This window comes from Lepidochelys kempii, chromosome 7 (assembly GCF_965140265.1).
Source record: "Lepidochelys kempii isolate rLepKem1 chromosome 7, rLepKem1.hap2, whole genome shotgun sequence".
Lineage (NCBI taxonomy): Eukaryota > Metazoa > Chordata > Testudines > Cheloniidae > Lepidochelys > Lepidochelys kempii.
Genome location: NC_133262.1, coordinates 24,063,831 through 24,088,794, shown reverse-complemented (window position 1 = coordinate 24,088,794; position 24,964 = coordinate 24,063,831). Strand labels below are relative to the sequence as shown.

Here is a 24,964-nt window from a genome sequence, read left to right as displayed (position 1 = left end):
TCTGCTCCCCACCCCATCCCACGGGGGCAGGGGGCAGAAGCTTGGTCCTGCCGGCTCCCCTGTCTCTTTCCGCAGTGTGCTGGCTTCCTGCCCCTCTCTCCCAGCCCTCTGCTTGACTCCTTCATCCACCCCCCACAACCCCAGCCCTAACTCTGGCACCCCCACACATACCCAAGCCCCCCACACCCCATGCCCTGATTCTTGTACCCCCCCATACCCAGGCCCCCCACACCCAATGCACCCCCCCACATCCTGACTCTTGCACCCCCACATTCCCACCCTGAGCACCAAATGGGAGCTCCTGCACCTTCCCCACCCCCCACATTCCCACCTGCATCCCTCGCACCAAATGGGAGCTGTCCAGGTAAGTGCTCCACACCCAAACCTCCTGCCCCAACCCTGAGCCCCCTTCCTCATTCTAGCACCTGGCCAGACCCTACACCCCAACCCCCAGCCTGCTCCTTCACTCCCACCCTCAGCTCAGTGCAGAGAGAGAGGAAGAGAATGGCCAGAACCAGGGAGAAGGTAGGTACCCACTGTATGTGGGCAGGGCCGGGACCCCAGACCGGCAGCAGGCTGAGCAGGTCCTGCAGCTGGGATCCCGGCTGGCAGGAGCCAGCGGATGGAACCCCTGAGTGGCAGCGGGCTGAGACACTCAGCCCACTGCCGGTCTAGGGTTCTGGCTGCCGGCCCCTTGCCAGCTGGGGTCCCGGCCACCAGCCCCCCTGAGCCCGCTGCTGGCCTAGGTGAACAGAACCCCAGACCATCAGCAGGCTGAGCTGGCCGGCAGCATAAGGTCAACATTTTAATTTAATTTTAAATGAAGCTTCTTAAACATTTTGAAAACCTTGTTTACTTTACAATACGACAATAGTTTAGTTATATAATATATAGACTTACAGAGAGAGACTTTCTAAAAAACGTTAAAATGTATTACCGGCACGTGAAACCTTAAATGAAAGTGAATAAATGAAGACTCGGCACATCACTTCTGAAAGGTTGCCGACCCCTGCACTAGAGTAAGGAGAATAAGATGGGACAAGGACATTGACAGACTCATCCGGGGTAAGATCTGTTCCTGCACAAGGGCTGAGCCTGGTGTGGATCAGGGGAGGAAGAGAGAGGTGAGTGGGGGAAGGGAAGGGAAGAGAAGGGAAGAGAGGGCTGGTGAGGAAAGCGAAGGGGAAGGAGGAAGGAGGGTTTCATAGCAGGTTCCCAGAAATGGTAAAAAAACAGCTGAAGATTGTAGGGAAGAGGAGGCCAGCAGGGCAGCCAGCAGTGTAAGCCTGGCAAGGAGGAGCTATGACGCAGAGGTAGGTAATGTTTGGGCAAACATGAAATGAATTATTTGCCTGATTGTTCTCAAAGGAGGATGGGGGACACATGCAAGGAACAGACATAAATCTTCCAGGAGAGGAAGAAGAAATACCAGAGGAAATCAGGATCACGGCAGAACAGGTGATTGAGAAAGCAGAGCATCTTTCTAAACCACCCATGCCAAACCGGTCCAGAGCAGAGCCAAGCAGACTCCATCCTTGAATGGCAAGAGAGAGTGAGAGAGATTATCTTCTAGTAGATAATTCCACACTGTTTCCAGCCAGACCCAGCAGGCTGTACCAAGCTGGGGAAAGGCTGAGTTTAGTATTGGAGGCATCATTCGTACAGGGCACAGTGTTCATAGGCTTCTCAGCATTCCTGTAGTACCTTCCTATTTGTGTGTAGAATCTGTGACCACATGCCTCATCCAGAGCCATGAGTGAGCCTGCCTCATATCTGGGAAGACCTTTGCTGTGCTCGTCTGTGTCCTGTCTTGTCCTCCACTGGTGTTTGACAGCTGCCTTGTTGTTTTTGTATATTGTTCAAACTCTAACTCACCAAGGGCTGTGTTCAAGAGCATGTCTGCCCGCTCCAGGAAGCCCAGTTCTGCTGAGGGGATTGGGTGGATTAGGATGAAGGGAATCTGAAGAGAATATATCTCCCTTTGTGCATGCATCCTGCCTATAGGTCTCTTTCTGCTGGTATTTCCAGCATCTATATTGCCATCACCTTGCAGTGAAGTCAGTAGGGTGAATTTTTCTATTTAGCCTCTGTCCCAGGAGGTCCTGTCCCATCAGAGGCAGGAGGATACAATTACATAGATTATGCCACAGGCCAGGGCTGATGCAAACAAAGTGCTGCTGTTCAGTGTCCAATGGCGAGCCGCAAGAGGTGGTCCAGACCTGCCCGTCTATGGTGCTTCTCTCCATAATGCCTATTTCTTCCCTTAGGTCTCCAACGCAATGCTAGTTTTGCACCATGTCTGTCTGGCTGTTAGCAGTCTTGGAAGTGGACAGTACTGATGCTGCTCTTGAGCATTAGCCCGTGACTTGTCGGGGGGAGGGGAGCCATGTCAGTCATTCTTATGTCCTGTTTGATGTCTGTGCTGTGTCCTTGCCTCTCTTAGGTCTTCTCCCCAACTATCCATCCACCCAACCATTCCTGTCTGTTAATGCTCATCTAGTCCCTGTGCTTAAGTTGTCACACGCTGAAGAAGAGGAGGGTGAGTCTTGTCTCTTTGTGCCCTGTCATCATAATCGTTCTCCAGTGCTGACTTTGTGAGTCCTGCATGGAAGCTCTGCCATTACAATGTCCTTCACTTGCGGGTACCAAGGGATTGCAATACCCACCTTCTGTAACAGTAACTCAGAGAACCTAAGGCAGCTGCAGGCCATTTAAAAGTAGAGTTCTGGCTATTTATTACCTTAATGCTAAGATGCACCTAGATATGGGCCATTGTATTATGACTTAATGAAGGGCATCTGCATTCTCACAATGACACAGAACATATAGGGATGTCTTTGCTATGATGTCAAACCCCAACCACCTTTGGATCAACTGATCAGAGGGACAGGCGAGTGAGAGTGATGTGCAGAATGAAGGGAGTGTTGTTTATCAAACAGCTGGAGTGCACAAGGTGCTCAGGATGAATGGGTAGGTTCATGGAAAGATAAACAGTGACTGAGTAGAGGAGTAAGTGTATGGCTTGGATAGATACTGCAGGATGGTCACATGGCTTATGGAAGGGTATGTGAATGTAATGGGTGTGTGAATGTCCAGGATGACGGGTGCGTGGATGAGTGAATATGGATGGAGAGTAGATGAATGGATGGGCTCATAGGTAGAGGGGGTGAAAGGAATGGGAAGAGGGAATGTCTGAAGAATGATGGGAATGTGAAGGCAAGTGTGTAGAATGACTGGAAGGATTGATTGGCCAGATGCTACAGCATGGCTGGTAAAGCAGCATAGGTTGGTGGGTAAACATCTAAACCTGAATTGCATCCAGTAGTAAGTGAAGGTGGCACAAATCCTCCCTCTAGCTCCTTTTCCAGCTTCTCTGTTGTCCCGTTGAGATAGGGCACAGAGAGATTTGCAGAGATAAGTCTCCAGAGAGGGTGTTCATTCCCCATTTATTTAATTGTTAGCATTTTCGGTGACAGCCTCTTCGCTTCCCTGTGTCCTGCCCCCACACACCCCTTGTCTGCTCTAGAACATTTTGTATCTGTTTTCCAGGCATAGTGTCCATCCCAGTAAAATGAGCACAACATGTTCTAGTGTAGCTGTAGCCACACCGGTCCCTGTGCTGTGACGCTGCACCTTCAGGGAAGTGACCCCTGTGGCACGGTTAGTTACTGAGCAGTGCAGCCAACTCCTCTCCCTCCGGCTACCTTTGTGCAAACAAGCCAGTGCACCAGCCAGGCAACTCAGTGGCATGTTGACCAGGCCTGTTACTGAATCTGCTCCCAGGATCAAAGCTGCAGGCTAATTGTCGTCATCCTAGGAATGATGAGGGATGAATTCCCACATGGCTCGGGCAACTAGCCCAGTGACCTCATCCACCTGCCCTTCCCACCCTGCACTTTCCTGTCCTGTGGCCCTTCTGATATGGCCGGTGTTATTTTCCAGGGCACGAGGTGCATGTTGTGAACACAAATGACCCTGAGTACGAGCATGTCTACGCAATGGAGGACTATGAAGAGAGCCTGGAAGCTGATGGGACAGAGAGCACCATGCTGAGTGATGGTGAGTTTCCTTAACCTTCCGACAGCTCTGAGGAAAATGAGACCCTCCAGCACTCTCGGGGTGGGGGTGGGGGTGGAGGGGGGAGCAGAGAAAAAGAAGCAGACTTGGTTTTATGTGGTCCTCTGCCTTTCTAACCTAGTCATTAGGGGTCGGTAAAGTCGATGTGCGTGACTGCTTCCTGCAGTGAGGCTGGCTGGCATGTGAGGTGGGAACAGGATACGGAGCCTTTCACCTCTCAGTCACTGTGCCCAGCCTGCCCAGTGGAAGTTGTTACCATCTGAAGGGTGTTTGGCAGCCTATGTGAAAGGAGTGGGTGGATCTCTGTCCAGTTCTTAGTGGACAAGCATCCACAAAACAAAATCACAGCACAGCTGCAAACATTTTCCAGCTTGATCTCACTTGTGACGGAGAAGCCAAGGGCTCATTGGGCCATGGAGGCCGAACTCCTTCTCAGGCACAACAGAAGTGGCCTCTTCAGAAAAAAAGGCGGGATCCTCCTGTTAAATATGCTCGGTGGTAGTATTTTATGTGAAACCTTAGCTTATGTATCCTGCATTTAAAATTCAAAACCCGCGTGCATTGTAATTGCAATTTAGTAAAATCAACTCTTGTAATACAGCAACAAGGTGGACACCTCCCAAATCAATGGGGCAGAAAAGAAGTCCTTGTAACCTGAAAGAGGAAGAAAGGAAGCCTTTATGCCCTGCTTTGGGACACGTTAGAAATATGATTTAAGAGCTAGTTGCCTAGATTCTTGTAGATGAGCCCAGGACTTAGCCATAATTTTGGCATGGACTGTAGATGCCACATCTGATGGGAAGCGTGATGACTCTGAAACTGCCATTTATGGAGACCTCACTGAATGGTGTTGGATAATCAGGAGAAAAAGACTTCTCTCTAAGGTCTGAAGCTGCTGATATTCTCTAAGGCTATTTGGGTGTGGAAATTTGGTCCCTGAAGGTATTTCACAAGGGTTCCAGGACTTCCCTGTCTCATGAAAAGTAGATTCCAACAGAAAGCTCCAGCAAAAAGGAGGACCACAAGGTTGCCACCAAGAGAGGAGATAGCATAGTAATGATGTACAATAGTTAAGTTCTGAAGGATTTTCAAGCAACTCTGCTGCTTACGTGTTGCGATTTGTCCCCATGCAAGTTGGGACCCCATTTTTGTGACTTCTGATCTTGAGGTGAAAGGGCAGGTGACCTGTGCATGGTGTGGCCAGGGAGAGGGCTTTGTTACAGTTCAGGGGAGCCAGCATCTTCCGCCTTTCATTCCTGATACTTGTGGGCAAGCCAGCTCTGGAATATGACCCACTCATCCTCCTATCTTGCACTGCCTCTGTGAAATAAACCCAGAGGTTTTCCTGAACCCACAGTCCATCCATTAGCCTTTCCACTTCTTCTTCACATATGGGAAGTCAGGTTTAGGAGGCTTCTCCTCTGGCAAACAAGGACTTCCTAAACAAGTACTTTACTTCTGTTTGTAAAAGTGATCATCCCCAGGGCAGCTCCTGAGCACGGCCAGCAGAGGAGAGAGACCTCTGAGGCAGGTAAGAAGCAGACCTGCCTGATAACTCTCCTATCACAAGGGGGAGCCACCACTCTCCCCCTCCACCCTCTTTTGAAACTGTTCATCTGATTTTTTTCTCCCACCTCCCAGTAAAGTGACTAATAAGTTTAGTGGTCTGTGCTAACAGTGACCCCTGAGTAGTGTGGTAGAGATCTGGCATTTTTTTTGCAGGGAGGAGATGGTGCCGGTCTCCCAACTGTTAAGTGTCCAATCATGGCTGAGTGAATAAAACTCTTTGTACTGTGCAGAAGGAAGGAAGAAAAAGGAAATCTTTGGGTGGAAAACAAAGATCCTCCTCTTATAGTCTCTGTGCCCTGCCATGTTGTTAATGAGGATTCTATAGAGGATTCTTACCCCTCCCAGAAACAGCAATGCCCTAAATACTAAGCATCTAGTACAGTACAGCAAAGATCATATTGGCACGTTGCTAAAAGCAATGTTTCTTTTAATTTGCATGAAATGGAGCAGATAGCAGCCACCCAGAGAGAGACTACAGGTCCCAAACTGCAATGCTTCAAATATCCAGATCACAGCACTGCATTGTGGCATCTGTTAGAGCAGACGTGGGCAAACTACTGCCTAGGGGCCACATCCGGCCCTCCAGACATTTTATTCTGGCCCTTGAGTTCCTGCCGGTGAGCGGAGTTCATGGCTTGCCCCATTCCACGTGTGCCATGGCTCTGCGCGGCTCCTGGAAGCAGCGGCATGTGCGCTCTCCGGCTCCTATGCATAGGAGCAGCCAGGGGGTTCCGCATGTTGACCCTGCCCCAAGCACCGCCCCGCAGCTCCCATTGGCTGGCAACCGCGGCCAATGGGAGCTGCAGGGGCAGCGCCTGTGGATGGGGCAGTGCGCACCTGGCCGCACCGCCACATAGGAGCCGGAGTGGGGATATGCCACTGCTTCCAGGAGCTGCTTGAGGTAAACGCTGCCCGGAGTCTGCACCCCTGACCCCCTCCAGCACCCCAGCCCTGATCCCCCTCCTGCCCTCCAAACCCCTTTGTCCCATCCTCCTGCACCCCAGAGCCTGCATCCCCAGCCAGAGCCCTCACCCTCCACCTGCATCCGAACCCTCTGCCCCAGCCCAGAGCCCCCACCTGCATCCTGAACTCCTCATTTCTGACCCCAAGCCCCAATTTCGTGAGCATTCGTGGTCCGCTGTACAATTTCCATATCCAGATGTGGCCCTCGGGCCAAAAAGTTTGCCTGTCCCTGTTTTAGAGCCACAGTAAAGGTGAGGGTGATCAGCAGTTGCATTTGGTTCTCTGACAGTGCTTTGGCTACCAATCCAGTACAAGGTTTGAAGCATAGGGATGGATCACATAGGCTTTCAAGAGCTGGTGGTTTATCCAGCAGATGCGAATCTTAGTATCAGGGTTCAGGGCTGAGAAAGCTATCCAAAGTGCTGACGTAGTGCGAGTCACCATAGGATCCAGGTACTGACCTTCAGGTTTAGGTGAGACGGTATTGTGACATATCGGGGAACGATTCAGACCAGTGAGGGCCTGCGTCATCCTTGCCATGCAACCTTGCGTGCCTTACAATACCTTGCTGAAGTAGCTCCCACCTGGGCTGCTCACAAACTGCATGCAAGCCACACCTTGCCAGTTACACCCTGGCTCTCATCAGCTTTGCTTCTACTGCGGAGTGACCCCAACGTGCCCTCAGTCCTGGATTTCCCCCCATAAATGTATGTCCTGTACTGCCCACCCTCTCCTGGACTGTACAAATATTTTAAGTCCGTTATTCCTTTAAGGGAATAATATATTGGCTTATTATCTTAAATAGAGTTACCCAGACACTTCAATTTAAACACACTGGATTAGATAAAACAGTAAATCAAGATTATAAACTACAAAGGGATAGATTTTAAGTGAGTACAACTATTGAGTCATAAAAGTCAGAAATGGTTACCAGAGAAATAAAGATAAAACGCCTACTAGTGCCTAACTTAACAAACTATATTAGATTCAAGCAAAATTTCTCACCACATGCTTCCAGCAATGTTAACATGCCCCACCCCCAGAGTCCAACAGCTGGTTTTTTTGGTCATCTTAGGAGCAATGCTAGAGACAGACGGAGGGAGAGAGAAAGAGGTGGTGTCCTGGGGTGTTTGACCCTTCTTTTTATAGTTTGTCCCTCTCTTGAAAAACATTTTCCAGGTGAGAAGTAGGAGACGGCATCTGTGGGGCAGGATGTTCCCTGCTGTTTTTCCTATATGTTTAAGCTTCCTTTGTTTTCCCTTCCTGCTTGATGACTCTGTTTACTGCTTAAATGCAAATTAAGGCAAACATACACTTATTTGTTCCCAGCAGGCCTGTTTGACCAGTTTGCTGCTACGTGGGTCTTGAACATGCACTCTTAACATGATACAGGGGAACCTTATTGTGATGGGTTCCCCCCAGAGTGCCACCTGGAACTGGGGTACCACTGAGCCCTCTGACTGATCAGCCTGGGCTCCCTCTCACACTGCTGCTGTGACAAGCTCTAGACAACTCCGGGTCTTACACTTCCACAGGCAGGGACACACCCAGCCGCAGTTACATGCAGGCTTTGACCAGCCATTGCATGAACCAACAATAGAAAGGCTACAGCCAAGATTTCTCCCAGCCTCGAACGAAGGAGCTGTTCTGCCCAGACCAAAATCCCGACCAATATGAATTTATTACTCAGTTCGCCTCTCACTCAGTTCGCCTCTCACTCAGTAGGGAGAGGAGTATGCACACTTGTGGTAACTAAGCGGAGGTTTTTCCCCAGACACTTAAAGGCACACTGGTTTAGGTTAAAATATAAAACAAGTTTATTAACTACAAAAAGATAGATTTTAAGTGCGTATAAATTATAGCAAATTAAGATTAACATACTAGAAGAATAGGATTTGAATTAACAATTTCTCACCTTGACTGATGATACAAGCAGTCTTACAGATTCTCAAGGCACAAGCTGCACTTGCTTTGCAGCGTGGGATCCCCACCCCCGCTCCAAGTCCTTTTCTTTTGGAGCTTCTCTCAGGTATTGAGTTGTGGGGGAGTGAAGAACAACAGATGATGTCACTCCCTGCCTTATATAGCTATTCCATATGGCAGGAACCCTTTGTGCCAAAAACAGTTCCCAGCCCAGTTTGTGGAAAAATACAGGCACCCAAAATGGAGTCTAGAGAAATGTGGTCTGGTCACATGCCCTTGCAGAGTCATAGCAGCCATTACTTACAGGTTGGCTGAAACATCCACAGGAAGGTTAAGCTATTCCACAGCCCATTGTCTTTGCTGATGACCTATTAACTGTCATGTTTCTTCATTGTTGTACCTGAAAGGCTGGCTGTGGGTGTCTTCCAGAGTAATCCCATTTGAAATTCGGATCCATAGTCAGTATTCATCACTTCAGATACAAAAATGATACATGCATACAAATAGGATAATCATAACCAGCAAATTATAACTTTTCCAATGACACCTTACATGACCCATCTTTTACAAAATGCATCATAATTATGCCATAATCGTATCATCATAATATTACTATGACAAATATAGGGTGTAGTGTAACACTTACAACTTCACATACAGTGTTTCCACACATATTTTATCTGGACAGTACTGACCAGCAAATTGAGTTTTGAAATGATACCTTACAAGGCATACCTTATACAAAGATGATTACAATAGTGCATAGGGTGTGAATACAGGGGTGTATTTCATCAGACCTCCATCCTTACAAAGCTGCAGTAGGGTTAGCCACTGGCTGACCTGGAGGCAGCAGGTCAGGGCCCTCTTTCCCGGACAGGGCATCTACCACCATGTTTTCTTCTCCCTTGGTATGCACAATCTTCATATCAAGTTCTTGTAGTATAAATCTCTAGTGCAGAAGCTTGGAATTTGAGCCTTAATTTTGTTTAACCAGATCAACAGATAATGATTCCTTAAAACTCTGAACTTCCTGTTAAGAAGATAGGGCCTAAACTGCTTGACTGTTCACACAATTGCATAACATACTTTCTTTATGACAGAATAATTTCTTGCTTAAGAAAGCAATGGGGTGTTTCTTGTTGTTTACCCTGTCTGCATCAGGATAGGCCTTAACCCAGGGTCTGATGCATCTGTGCACAGTTCAAACATTTTATCAAAATCTGGACTAGCTAGAAGGGGCTTTTTCAGACAAGACTTTCTTTAGCTGATCAAAATTCTCTTACCTGCCTTTGTCCATACAACTTTGTTAGGCTTTGTCTTTTTACATAGGCCTGTGATTGCAGATACACAAACCTTCTGTAATAGTTTACCAGACCTATGAAAGATTGAACCTGTTTTTTGGTTTGGGTACAGACCAATTTACTGTGGTTTCAACTTTCAAGGGTTCAGGAGATATTTGTCTTCTCCCTACCCAGTGTCCCAAATAAGGAACTCTGGCTGCTCCAATTTGACACTTAAGAGGCTTTTATGGGTAGACCTCCCTTTTTGAGCTTTGGCAGCACCATTTGTAAGTGTTTTTTGTGTTCAGCACAAATGTTGCCAAACACTGCAATGTCATTGACATAGGCCCTTGCAAACCTCTGAACCATTTAACACTTGGCTGAAAGCCTCTGAAAGGTGGCCCCTGCATTAATTATCCCAAATGGTAACATTGTGAACTCAGAGAGCCCTGTCAGTGATGAAAGTGGCGTTCTTCTGTGCAGCCTCATTTAAGGGAATATTTCAATAATCTCTGCCAAATCAAAAAAGCTGAGATCTTTTAGCTTTGCTTAAGATATCTAGCATATCACCTATTCTAGACATAGGATAAGCATCTAGTACTGTGCCCACCCTGAGTTATCTGTAATCAACACAAAACCTTACAGTGATATCTTTCTTAGGGACCAAGACCACAGGTGGTACCCAAAAGCTGTCAGACTCTTTAATTACTCCCAGGTCTAACATGCTTTGTATTTCTGTACAAGTTTGTTCCTGAACCTTGCCAGTGGCCCTGTAGCTCTGCTGGGAGGTGGCTGTGGTCTTTCTGTAATGATTTTGAGTCAGCCAAGGGTGACTTTCGTGGCTTGTTAGAAAATACATTGTGGTTTTGCAGCACAGACAACACGTCTTCCCTTTCAGCGGGTGTGAACACAGTGCAGATACCATTGCTTTCCAGAGTTGAATCAGTTTGGCATTCAGCCATTAAATCAGTGAGGTGGTATGCCTCCGTTTTCCTTTCCACAGAGGTCTGACCAATGCAAAATGTTTAAGTGTCTTCCATTCACATATAAAACTGCCAATCCCATCTGGCTCCTTTCCATTTCTCTCTAGCGGTACCTTACTGGGGGTTCGCCTTGGGTTCTGAAGGGCAAGAGGCATCCTAATGTCTTCTGATGATGTTTTGCTAGGTATGATGTCAGAGCAGATTTTTAAGCATTGATCTCTTTTTTCCCTCAGCCCCAGGGAACCTAACCAGCAACTCTGTTCACTTTTTTCCCCTCCCAGCTGACCCATGCAGCTTGCCCCTGGACGAGGGAGACTGCAGCAGATTCACACTCAGGTGGTATTATAACCAAAAAGTGGCAGAGTGCCGGCCTTTCATCTACAGCGGCTGCAGGGGGAACCTCAACCGTTTCTACACCAAGGAGGACTGTGATCTCCAATGCAGGCACCAGGCAGATTCAGGTAGGGGACCAGCAGTGCCGCTCCTCTCCATTGCCAATAAATCTAGGACAGTAAATGTCCCTTTGTGCTGATTCAGCCCAGAATGTCGGTGAAAACGGGCAGGCTGTAACACCAGTGTGTCTAGATGCTGGGGTGTAGGGGTCCTGACTCCCAGTCGTCTGCTTTCACCACCCTTTCCTCTTTTTCTGCAGATGTCCAAATTGCTGCTGACAACACGTCTGATGGAAAGAGGAATGCATAAACTGCCCTGTTTTAGTGGGGTTTTCCCGTCCGGGGGGAAACTGACCAAAGGGAGAGAAGACCCCACCTGCCCTCTGAGTGAAAGACTCTTACAGGGGAACCTACCCTGGGCCTGCCCCAGGTCCTGGCCACACATGGTGTGTTTGGTCTGAGACTCTCCTTGTTGCCATCTCTGCTCCCTGCAGCATTGCCCCGCATGCCAGCTTGCCGGAGCAGAGACCTGGTGCTATTTCATAATGAGTATTTGTGTTGCTCGTGGTTTTACTTTTTTTTATTATTTTTAAATTAAGGTGAAATTTTTATCAAATGGAAAAAAATAGCTGTAACCTCTTTAAAAAGCCAACAGTTCTGAATTAGAGCTTTTTAATTTATTTGATGCTGACTAAGAACACACAGAATGCATTAGCCAGACCAAACCTGTTCGTATTGCCACTTGCTTTATTTCTGGTTCACAGGCCTGTGGGCCACTGCTTGTGAAATGGACTAGCCAGCTTGACTGTCTCCTAGCCAAACTGCTCCTGTGGAATTGGCGACCCACTCACTCAGTGAGCACAGCTGTGAATGGCAGCATAAAGGCACAAAGCCCCTGGATTCAGTGCCAAAGTTTGCATGATGTCAATTCTCCAAAGGATAAAATCTTCTTGGTTTCTGCCTGGAAACTGTCCCCTCCCATCCCCCAGGCACTGGAAATACTTCTTCGTGGTTTGTAGCGTTGTGCTTTCTTTTCTCTTGCTGTTTGTCTTTTGGGGGGACTCGTTGGGCTGTTGGCAATTCCGCCCTTGGGGCTGCCAAAGGAACAGAACATACAGGCTGCCCTCCTCTCCTGGCATATCCCAGGCAATTGGACTGTATCAGAGAGGAGGAAACACAACCCAGTTGGGCAGCCCTTGAATCTTAGAGATGTGATCTCATGGCTTGGAAGAAACTGGCCAGGTGTCAGTTCTCCTCGAGCCCCAGCGAGAGCCTGAGCCAGAAGGGACCTTCTCTCTAGGCAATTCCACCATTCTCAGCATAACTCTTCTCTTAGCTCCATGCTCAGAAGCCCTCACAGACAAGCACGTGGCAAATAGCAAAATGTGGCTTACGGCTTGGCAGCGGAGATCAGCCTCTCTCTCCTGGTCCATGCATTTCCCTCTGGATCCCCAAGAAATCTGTTCTGCTCCAGAACAGCATTTGCCAAAGGAAAGGACCTGGTTGGTATCTCAGACCTCCATGCTCCGGTAGGACCAGACTGTTTGCACACTCCATTCGCCATCATCAAAACAAACCATTTTATAGTAACTAAGGGTGATGGGTGGGGCTTGTTCAAGGCACTTTCCTGCTGGCCTCCACCAAATCCTGGATGTTAGCTACATCTCCCGTGCGCTGCTCCCCTGCACTGTGTACTGCTTGATGCCTGCAAACATTCAGTTGGTATAAAACAGCTGGGAAATGCAATTCACACCTGGCCTGGACCGCCAGTGCAATTTTGTACCCAGGCAAAGGTGATTTTACAGAGGTCCCTGGGAATATCCAAGACCTCCGATTAAAGAAAAGAAATCAGGATGTTGAAAAAATTTAATTTTGGATTCCAGAAAAACTCTAGTCGGGACCATTTGCAAAGTTGACATCATGTAGAGACTTGGGATTTGGAAAATCATGATTTTTATTTAATTACTAATTGACTTAACCTCTCAGGTTCCAGGCGGGGGCTTCACAGCGGTAAAGGCTGTAACGTCTGTGCTTGTTATGCCACTGGGGGAGGCATAGGCAGCTGTGAAAGAGCAACAGACCCGTTAAAGGAAACATTCCCCGCCTCCGCCCAAAATAAATTTCATTTGAAAAAGTTTCACCTTAATCCTGAACAGTAACCAATATTCTCAAGCAAGAGTGACAGCACTGGGAGAAACCTAAACAAAGGCCAGAGCGTGTTTAAGTCTACGTGTGTGTGTGGATTTGTCTGTATGATGCACATTGATCCACACCCATTTTAACAATGCTTTTCTTTAACCCAGTGGTGCTGAACCTTGTTATGAGAATAATCAGGGAAACACTGAGGATGGTGCTATGCTCTTGTAAGTTCCTGCCATCATACGGCATTTTAAAAAGCTTTGTAAAGACTGTTTGCAATCCCGGTTTTATACCATTGCCCTTTTCCCCACCCAAAACACTGTGCCCACAGTTGGACATACTCGCACTCTCTTTCAGTTATGTAAAGTGCCAATACAAACCTCCCATCTTTACACAGCTGTTCTGAAAAGGGAAATGAGGGTAACCGTCACATCTGAAACCATGCCAATGGGTGGGTGTATATATGATATCTATATATTGCTGCAGTGTGTGTGTGTGTATATATGTATACAACATGTGTCTGTGTGTCTGAATGCAAAGGAGGTGTCATTTAAAGTTGCGGTAATTTGAATCTGATGCAGTTATTGTAATGATCGCTAGTGAGGAAACATCCTGGGCTAAGACACAGGCACAGAGAGATTTCACTGGCTGGACAGAAGTTAGGGAGCCACATTGTGGCTCTAAAAGATTGTTTCTGTAGTCATCGGGTCATGTTCCTGTGGCGTGGCTTGCAACAGGTGTAGCTGAGGGAAATGTGACTGGTGTTTCAAGTGCCTGGCTTCGTGTGGCGGGAGAGACTTGCTGTTGAACAGTACAAAGTAAGAACTATGCCTGGGAAGATGTGTGTGTGTGCAGCACTGTTGTGATCTCAGTGCATTGACTGTAGATCTCCATTTTGATTACAGTTCAGATCCTCTCTAAAGACGACTACTACTACTGTGTTTTCTGGTAATGGCCCATATACCCTAGTGATGCTAATACCAATTGGCTTGGTGAGGGCATTATTTGTGATATTCTTTTAATAAGAGAGTACAGTTCTGAGGTCTTGGCTCCTGACGCAGCCCTAAGTAATCGGCAATATCTTAGAGTTGCTGACGTGTCATGTCACCTGCCCAGCTGGCCGGAATTGTGCTGTGATGCTTCCAGCAACTTCCTCTGAAGTTGTCAGGCTTAGATCTTCAAAGCATGGGTGTGAGTGAGAAGCCCCCTGTTACAGTAATGGGCACTAAAACATCTGACTCGGTTGAGGACAGACCTTCTCCCAGCCTGCATGGATTGCTCACTCCCGTGGGATGCCTGAGTCAGTGCCCAGTGCTTTCACAGGTATCCAGCACTGTGCAATGTTTCCATTGTCGTTCTTGCACAATCTTACAGCTTTTCCATAAAGGTCCCTTGGAAATGGAGAACCACCATCCTCCTTACATCTGGGCCCGCGTGGCCTTGCTGTAGATCATTACTAAAGATAAACTTAACTTATCAGCATGTTCCCTGCATCTTTTTTGGGGACGTGTTTGTCAGCATCCAGTGGTAAGTTTCACTTCCGTGTCACCTCTCAACAGCTGTGAAAGAGGCAAAAATACCACCCTGCCTGGCAGTGACTTTAGGAAGATTTGTCTGGATAGATTCAGAGAAGGGTCACTACAATCGCAGCCTCCCACCCTCTGTTGCTTTTGTAGCTGCTCAATCTGCTTGCGATGTAAGCAAAGCAGGCAGCTCGCAGCACCATCCAGAGCGTGTTACATTGTGTCACTCCAGTTGCTCAGGTACACACTGTACAAGGCTTGTCCTTGAGCCTGATGTTGAACTGGTCCTGCAGAATCTAGATGCAAGTCATGTTTGGTTGTTGTTTTTCTGTCAAGTGCCTCTCGTGACATGGTGCAAAAACTCAAAATCTGGCAAATAAAAGTTTGTGATACCTCATTTCTGTTGGGCTTACCAGTCTGTCTGTTAATGCTGTGCCTCTCCCTACCCACCCCAGAACCTCTTGCTCATCGCTACGTCACACTGTATCTGCACTTTTCACTTACTGGAATTTTGGGGCCTTTAGAAATGTTTGTGTCTCTCTCCATCACTTTATCCAGCCCTTTTGCTTTCTGGCCTCTAATAGAGAGGAGCAAGTTGGTGCCAAGACTCTCAGCTGCCATTAAAGAGCCCCACAGAGAGTATGTGAGGATTGTTCCCAATTTGATGCACAAGCCTAAACTTGCTACTGCGACTGGCTGAAAAGAAGCAAAACCCATCTGTCTGGGTTCAGGAGTATACACTTGTCATCAGTCAGCTGCAATGAAATGATCGACATAGCCTGTCATCCCTCAGAGTTCCATGGAGTATGCCCAGGCCAGGGAGTGGGCATTACAGCACCAGAATCAAATGCTAATTGTCCATTTTGCTGGCGAGCATCCCCATTTTAAGTTAACTAAATGGGAGAGGATCTGCTCTCTTTCAAGGCCTTTCACCAAGGCTGAAATTATTTTTGAAAGAGTAACCACTGAAGTTTTGTTGGCCCAAAATACGCCTAATCTTTGTTCTTAAGTCTGTTTACAAAGTCCATCTAAATCTTTGTTGCTCTGTTTTTATTTCTTTGAAAAAAACAAACTTAAATTTGTTTTTTCCTTGTTATATAAAAAGCCATGACTCATAAGTGACCTGATGATAGCAAACCAACATAAGTGCCTGGTGCTCACATGCAACTCTACTAAGATGATCCAACTCTTGCAATTTTCCCTTCAATAACTGACCAGTAAATGCAGTCTAGCATCTGGGAGCAACCCTACAATAACAGAAAAATGTGCCAGCTCTCCCCACTCATTTTCTGGTGCCCAGGGTGCAGTCAGTAGTGAGACTCGTGCAGTCTTATCTTCTGAGCAAAAGCAGGGTCTTTCGCTGCAGCTCCGAGAAGGCTGCACTTGGTAACCTCCTCCCTGGTGCACACACTTTGGCCCCAAGGCTGTGAGGACATGACCCTTGTCATGTGGGGTTTATTGCTGAGGAATCCAGAGCGGGTGCCATGCCAAATGACATTCACCCAGCAAACTGTCGAGTGGATGATGGTCATTTCTGCCTCTTTGGCGTGTCTTTACAGTCGCAGCCAGCTAATTACAGAAACTAGCCCACTAAGGTTAGTATTGCGCTCTGGCCCCACTCAGCAGTGCTGCGCACCTCACTCACATGACCAAGCATGTGACTTCCTGGGTGACACTCTGCCCGCATCAGCAACTTAGTCATCAGCAAGGGCTAGGGCATGAGAGCTACAATGCTAATGTGTCCAGCACATGCTGTGTCACTGCGATTGTGGCTCTGCATAATGTTCCCGATGCTTTATATGAATCCATGCCTTCAGTCTAATTTCAGCTGCTCTGACGAGCTGGCAGGCAGATTTCACTTGATAAGGAAGGCCTCTGTTCCCTGCATTGTTTCTCCTGCCCTCTTTGTGGCTTCAGCTAGTAAAGCAGGACAGGCTGTTGGTACATAAATGAATCCAGCCCTCGCTAAAGGCCAACAATGAAAGCCATAGGACCATGACAGACCCTGTAAGCGACAACACAAGATTCTCTATTACCTGCAGAGGTGAGAGGCATCAACGAGGCAGGTTTCTGTGTTGGGCTCAGCACTGAGAATGGGAGGAGAGCTGGAAAGCAGCCTGTGCAAAGGATGAAACAGGGTCCCAAACAGTTCCTGGACACACCAAGGAAGAATCCACCCATTGCCCTGTGCTTCCAGCAGAGTCTTTAACCCATATGGGAGCAGAGTGAGGTTCTGGTCTCTTACCCTACAATTCCCCCAGTCCAGCCACTCCGTGGCCTCTGTGCAGTGCTTACTCTGCAACCAAATGGTTGAGTCTATAGTAGACTTAATCTTCAGAGCACTTTACAGACATGAACAAATTGCCCCTAACACCCGACTGTGAGGCATCCACAGGTATCTGCTGTCCCTTGTTATAGAAGAGGAAACCGAGGCATAGAAAGGGAAAGTAACTTGCCCAGAGCCACAGAAGGGGGCAATATCAGAGATGGCAGTATAACGCAGGAGTCTCTTGCTCCGTGTCCTGTCAGAGCACTTTGCACTTGTTTACCAGTAAAGGGAGACTCCACAGGACCCGAGGCTCAGATCCTGCTGCTTTAGCACCCACTGTACCGAAGGACCTGCCTGTCCTATGCAACCTCAACTCATTCTAGCAGCACTGGGCTCATTCTAGCAGCCACCATCTCCCTACTCCACTCCCGTGCTGGGCACAGCCCCCACTCAACAAAACCCAAACTAAACCGAAAATGTCTAAAAATAACCCATCTCTGCCCAGTGTGGCCTAGGGCGTGACTCTGGCTGCTGGATATCTGAGCCTGGCACACTTCCAGCCTGGCCTGGGCGAGAGCTGGCTCAGCAAGGGGTATCCCAATGCATGCGTCATTGCAATCCCATCAACTCAACTTCCAGTCAGCCTCTGAGTGGGGAGCCCTGGGCGCTGTTCAGTGGTCCCTAACACAGCCCGAAGCCTGCCAGGCCTAAGCCGCAGAACACGGTTATTAATAGCATCAAACAAAGACCCCCGTGTGCGTGTGGCAGGAGTAACTGGCCAGGCAAAGCAGATCCATTCATTCACAACTGGCTTTGTCCCATTGTGCATGAGTGTGACTGTGACTGATTGCTGTCAGCAGCCTCATCCCATAATTAGGGCCCTACCAAATTCATGGCCGTGAAAAATGCATCCTGGACAGTGAAATCTGGTCTCCCCATGAGATCTGGTCTTGTGTGTGTTTTTACGCTCTACGATACTGATTTCAGGAGGGAGGCCAGCATTTTTCAAACTAGGGTCCCAACCCAAAAAAACGATTGGTGGGGTGGCACGGTTATTGTGGGGGGGTCACGGTATTGCCACCCTTCCTACTGCGCTGCCTTCAGAGCTGGGTGGCCGGAGAGCAGTGGCTGCTGGCCAGGTGCTCAGCTCTGAAGGCGGCGCCCCACCAGTAGCCAGTCAGCAATACCATACCATGCCACCCTTATGCGCTGCTGCCTTCAGAGTTGGGTCAGGACCCCTCCCAGTTACAACAGCGTGAACGTTCAGATTTAAATATCTGAAATCATGAAATTTATGATTTTTAAAGTCCTATGACCCTGAATTTGGCCAAAATGGACTGTGAATTTGGTAGGGCCCTACCCATAATTGATGCCCTGGAGCTGGCTTCACCCTCTGCTGGGCTCCTGATGTGCTCAGTGTTCACTGGCTGACCTCAGCGGAGGCAGGGCTGCAGGCTGAAATAGGTTGGGGCCGGGGGGGATATGAATTTCTGCTGGTGGAGTGGATGGTGCTGGCTTGATGGCGATAGAGACTCATTCCCACGTATCAAAAGAATAGCTTACTTGCTTGGGCAGCAAAAAGGCAAACTTCCCCCATCTATCCCCACCACTGTGTGTGTGTCTCAGCTTGAACCTCAACAGGGCCCCCTCTAGTGGTGAGAGGGGAGTTCAGTCACACGGGCTCTTTGGGGGTCAGATGGTGGCTGAGCCTGCTAACAGAGGTGCCAGTTAATGCCAACTTGGTGGTGGTGGTGGTGATTCTGCAACACCAATTGACACTAGGCTGAAGACACACCAACTCATTTCACATAAGAAGCCAGGGGCTGGCATCCAGCCGCTTTCTATCCTTGCCAGACTGTGGTGGTATTGTTTGTAAAGTGCCCTCCTAAAGCTCATACAGTAACTGGCAGGGAGGATCCCAGTTGTCCGTTCCCCCATCCATAGTTCAGCAGTGAAAGAGGCTGATCTGAGCCTTCCTCCTCACTAAAGCTGATAAACAGAGCATTGCTTAGGGGGCTAACGAACTCACCTTGAACTTGGGCTGACCCAGAAGGCTGCCTAGGAATGCCAGGGCTTCAGCACGCAGACTCCTCCCACTAGGCATAAGGACTAGATGAGGGCACATCATACCCAAGCTCTGTGATGGCTTCCAAGTCAATTTTGTGTCTGCTCCTAGCCCTTTTCTCTGAAGTCTTTCTGGGCTGTATCTTGACTCACAGACACCTCTCCCTACATATCCAACCGTGATTGCATTGGTCTCTGGGGATGATGTGTGGCTGACCAAGTGCAAGTCTCAATTCATGAGAGCTTGGCGTTTTTGGTAGAGGCCCTTGTCTGTGAAACTCTGCATCACCAATAATCAAGCTAAGCATGAGTCTTGCAACCTTCACAGACTCCTCTCTTTCAGAAGACTTCAGCCCGACAAATAAGCTGTGGAAGGGCCCCAGCAACACTGCTGCTGCAATTAACTATGCCAGCTGAACGGCTCAGGAGCCAGTAAGTGCAATCTGTGGAGAGGGGATAGGAATTTGAAGGCCCTGTTGTTCTAAACGTAGATAATGGTGCCTACATATTACAGTGATAGGTGTCTTAGAAATGTGCAAATAACCAGAGAAGAGCTAGAAAAGTCCTGTTGGGTTATCCAGTCCGTCTCCTGCCCAGTGCAGTAATAATTTGACTTAATAATTATTAGACCAGGGAACTGGGGACTATGACTCCTGAGTCCTCATGCCCCACTCAGCAAGCCCTGTCACCTCTCTGGGCCTCAGTTTCCCCATCAACAAATGAAGATGAGACCCATGTAAGGGGGGTGGGGCATGTTGTGTGGGTAAATGGATTGTTTGTAAAGTGCTTTGAGATGCTATAGCCATGCAAAGTACTGTTACTTACAAGGGATAAGCACCCAGAGATGTGATATGCACCACTTGCCAGCATATCACAGTAACATCACTGCAGCCAGGAGGCTCCAGGCTGCTGGCTCCAAAGCAGCACATTTAAAAATCAGAAAACCTTTTACAGCATGATATATATTTGATGTCTGAGACTGTCACTTATCCAGAAGCGTCACTGATACTTCCCTGAGGCTTTGGCATGTGTGTTTTTCCCCCGCCTCACATGATTAAACAAGGATGATAGGAGCAGGAGTGCTCAATTAAATGGAAAAATCATCTTGATAGTCAAACATGAAATAATTAATACTCCGCTGCATCACATTCCCAGAATACCCTGAAACACTCTCATTGTGCTGCTGGGGAGCCGGGGAAGGGGGCAAGCATGCCCCCCTTGCCCTTCTGAGATGATCTCATCTGTACTGAGGCAAAATTCTCATTAACACCGTCTTCACCCCATGTCATACCCAGCCTCAGGGCAGGAGGAGGAGGAGGAGGAGGAGACAGCACTGGGGTGACAATAAGAGCCCAGGAGTCTGGAGCTGAATGAAGAGAGTGTGCTGCCCTTACACAGAGGCAGCACTTGCAAGAGGCTCCTAACTCAGCCATTCTCTCTGCTAACTTCAGTGGAGTGTGACTAGTTTGTTGACGTTGTACAAAGTTGTATTTGAACGGGAGACGGCTGGCAGGAGAAGGTTCTACTGGGAAAGGTGAGATTTCAAACTTTACAATAAATTAAGGGTCTAATTTAAGTGATAGAGTATAATCCTCTGGGAGAGAATATATGCTTTTAATTTGTGTCTCTGGCACCTGGCTCCTGCCATGTATTTAAAATGCTTAAGATTGAATTGAGAGAGAGATTATGAGAAATTGGTTTTACACAATCAGCAAATGTGATTTTTAGCTCCTTCTCCTGTTTCTTGGGCAAATGTACCCGTGAGACCATACAGAAAATGGAAATCTGACATCTAACCACTTGTTCGAACCTGTCCTGGGGATCTAGGAATTCTTAACAGTCGAGCAAGTCATCTAGCTTCAGTAAAACAGTGCTGGGATTTGAGTGTCTGACTGAACAGGATACATTGAGGGAACTCAATCTGCAAAACCAATTATGCAAAATGTGACAGAATTAAAGATACAAAAATGCCTGCAGGATTACAATCTAGCACAAGGGAGATTTAACCCCACTGACCCCCTGGTGCTAAAATGAAGAATAAAGAACTAAAGTTAAAAGAAGAACAAATGCAACCTGGATATTAGGGAAAGGTCTTGATGGGAAGGTCAGTCTGATAGGTGATCTTTCCCCAATGTGGTGCTTATAAGGCAATCACCTTTTTGGAATATTTCCTGATCCCATCACTTATACAATGATATGTGTGGCCATGGCTGCATCCATAGCACAAGGTCTCTTCAATTCTTTTTCAAACTTGGGGGACTGATACATGAGTTTGGGGATGTGTGGCAACTGCCATGGGTAGTTCTGGGCCAATGACTAGAGAAATTCAAGGTGAGGGTAGCTATGTTTGTGGAGGATCAATTTAAGCTCTTTCTTGTGAGATACAAGTGACTAACTTGTATGGAGTGGGGTCTGGTGTTTAGAACAGAAGGGACTGGACATCAAGAGACAGGTTCTATACTTGGCTATACAAAACACTGTGATCAGTGGTTATAGCAGGTGCCTAGAAGACAGGACTTGAGTTCTATTCCCGCCACTGACTCGTATGATTTTACGTAAATTACTTAATCTCTTGTTGCCTTAGTTAACCAGTCTGTTAGGTTGTGCCCCAGAAAACATAGATGATTGCATCATAGGGAAATGGGTATCAAGAATAGATTGCATGAGGGTAAGGGAGCCTAAAAAAATCTTTAGATTTGCATTTTTAATTTCCAATTTAATGTTCAAAGGAAAGATCATAAGTTTTTAGTCATGGGAAATATCTAATAGCCCCTTCCGCTTGTTATTTTGCCACCCTGAGATAAATTCCCTAAACTGACATGATCCAATCTGAAAAGGTTTTTCAAGCTTATTTCCTTGGCTAATGGAATAGATAAAGGGCATGAAACCAAGAGGAAATTAACATTTTAATCAGGAAAAAAAAAATGCAAAAATACCATGAAGATCAGCTAACAACATCACAAGGAAAAGGGATGGTAACTGGAATGTCCCAATCCATTGAAATGTTACCTTACTGTCCATTACCTCCCCAACCCGTTCATCCCAGAAGTCCTGCCCAGCCTAACTACATTCCTCAGCATTTAGGGCCCAAAGGTAAAGTTGTGGCATACACCTCACCAGCGAACCTTCCAATTCTCCCCTCTCTAATGCTGCCAAAAAATCAAGCTTCGAACCCTCTTTGGCTAGAAATTCCCAGGAGGGTCTCTGTGAAATTGCTGATGGGAGGAGGCCACAAAGGGCTGGAGGCAGACTGGGCTAAATAGCACCTTGCACGCTAACTACAAATTAAAATGTCAACTGTGGGGGAAGGGGAGAGGGTGTTCCGTGGCTGGGGGAAAGTGTGGGCGGGTACAGAGCATTTACAATGAGGTGGCAGTTTGGAAGTGAGGAGGGATTTCTCTGCCTTTCCCCCTAGAAATAAATCATTGCAGATAACTTTGGCAAATTCTCGGAGGCTGCCTAGGAAAAAGACTTTCCAAAGGTCTGTTTGGGGGTGGGGGGAGGGATGTTCTCTGCATTCTGGGGTTTGTCAGAAGAGGAAGCATCAGTAATGGGCAAAGGAACTAACTGCCTAAACAACATACGTAAAAACAATAGGGAACTGTCTCCTCCATTAACAAGCCAATAACCTTTAAAAAGATTGTGGTGAAAATAAAAGTTGTAAAATAAGTGTTAAATGGGCAAAATGTTTGCCCTTTGGAGCTGGGGGAGGTGATGGACTAGTCCCCCATAAGATTTGTGTTTAAGGGGATAGTCCCAGATTATGTCACTTTTGGCCTAGGCCATGAACAGACTAAATCCCAGATGTGAGCATACCTGGTATGTTTGCCAGCATAGTAGAAGTGTTTTACTTGGATGTTCCTGGTACACTGGGCAGGACAGTATGTGTGTTCTATCTGGGATGCACCTATCATGTCTGGAAGCAAAGCAGGGGCATTTTGCCTGGATGTACCTAGAACAGTGGTGAGCAACTCCCATGCAGACAGACCTAGGCATTGCTAGCATTCCCACCTGGAAAGGAAGATCAGTGCATTCCCAGTGACCATACATTAAACAGACAGGCTAATTCCTGCCTCCTAGACGGCAGCAAACTGAAAGGGATTTGCCTCCACCCTATCAGTGTCCCTCAAACTCCCTTGAAATGCTAGGCAAGCTTTCGGCAGAGATGAACTCAATCAAACATCTTGGTACAAAAACGGCAAATCTTTATTTTGAAGAAAGACTTGAAATAATATATTTTTAAAACCCCAGCCACTTACCCAAAGGTATCCCTCAAACTCTGAGGATTTGCAACCCATTGACGCAGGGTGCCCGGCACTTCTCACTAGCTCTAAGGACTCATTTGCAGCCCTAAATATGTTGGGCTTTGTCATTCTCAAAACATGATTTTTTGGCCCTCCATTTGTCTAAGGTGCTTTTCGCCCCTTTCTCCATACTATACGAGAAGCAATGTAAGTTGTAGGTAATGGGCCAGATCCTTAGCTCCAGCTGCTTTGCACTGGTGAAGCAACACAAAATAGCCACAGAGCTGCTTTGAAGAGCACCTTCCCCCAAGATTTCCCCCATAACAGACAGGAATCCGCACATGTAGAGATGGAGCAGGGGCCTTGTCTCAACCACATCCTTGGCTTTCTATATCTTTCTTACCTGCATGGTATTTTACATTGCTCTAGTGCCTTTATTCCTGAGGTCCCAATGCACTTTACAAAGCGATATACAAAACACACACAAATCACTTCACTCACCACTAACAAGTAGGCATCTGTTGAGGCACAACCAGACAGTATGCACCTGCCAGCTGCATGCAGATAGAATGTGACTGCTCTGCTGCTAAACATTTTGGGTGCAGCTGGCAGCAAAACAAGTTAATGTCAGTTAAAAGAAAATCCCCCTTTTGCAGAATGTTACATGGCTGATACGGGACAAGGATTTGCAGCTATAACATGTGTAAAGACACTTTCTTTCTGTACACAGCCTGTTGATTTTCCATGGAATGGCCCCTGCTCATTACTGAAAGTGCACTGCATGTTCATTTGCAGATTTCCTAGATGATGCCCTGCCACAGAATCTTAGTGTTACTGAGCTTCCTGATTCTGTCCTGGGCTCCAGCAAGAGCCTCTAAGAAAATGGGGCGTGAGATGCTTCAGAATATCTATGATGCTGAAACAAACTTTCACCAAACTGGCCCTGAGAAGAGAGACAACCCGGTGAGCAGAGAAACCATGGAAAACAGCAAGATCCTGAACCTGCTTGGTGCTAAGGGCCTCTCAGTAGCAAATGGAAGTCGCCATAGTAGTGGTGACGAGGCTGGGTCTAGCCACAAGGAAACACGTTGGGCATTACTGGAGGAGTCAGCCAAGAGGACGCTTTCCTTGCTGCCTTCACTCAGCCACAAGAAAGCCATGATCGTCAAAAAGAGCAGCCCTGGGACCAAGTTCTCCCTATCACTTGATGTCCCCACCCATATCCTGAAAATCCTGATAGACCTAGCCAAAGCTAAGCAGATGCGGGCCAAAGCAGCAGCCAACGCAGAGCTCATGGCACAAATTGGACGCAGAAAATAAATCTCGTTCCAATTCAGAAAAGCTACAGCAGTCAGATTCAGCTGAATTTGGAAATCTCTGTAGCACAGATGTGGTCTAGCACAAGGATTCTCCCATTGTGATCTGTGGTTCACAGAAAGCTGGCTATTCACATGGAGCCAGCACCACCTCTTTTTGTTCAGCCGCTTCTACAGATGCCCAGGCTCTTTGTTGCACAGCTTAGTTACGTCTACTAGCAG

At 47.4% G+C, this 24,964-nt stretch overlaps 1 protein-coding gene across 9 annotated transcripts in view; it reads left to right on the top strand.

Moving 5' to 3' along the window:
• The window catches only part of COL7A1 (collagen type VII alpha 1 chain), a 133,504-nt gene extending 109,113 nt beyond the window's left edge, over positions 1-24,391 (top strand). For 4 of the 9 annotated variants that reach the window (XM_073351408.1, XM_073351407.1, XM_073351406.1 and 1 more), the window contains 5 exons: positions 1,369-1,458; positions 2,444-2,539; positions 3,943-4,059; positions 11,077-11,256; positions 11,448-15,246. In XM_073351408.1, the coding sequence (XP_073207509.1) occupies positions 1,369-1,458; positions 2,444-2,539; positions 3,943-4,059; positions 11,077-11,256; positions 11,448-11,497 (533 nt within the window). In that variant the 3' untranslated portion in view covers positions 11,498-15,246. Of the gene's footprint in view, positions 1-1,368; positions 1,459-2,443; positions 2,540-3,942; positions 4,060-11,076; positions 11,257-11,447; positions 15,247-19,525; positions 19,615-20,477; positions 20,717-24,156 lie in introns of those variants that run through there. The other 5 variants (XR_012159789.1, XR_012159788.1, XM_073351410.1 and 2 more) reach the window with 5 other exon arrangements.
• Positions 24,392-24,964: the final 573 nt, after the last annotated feature.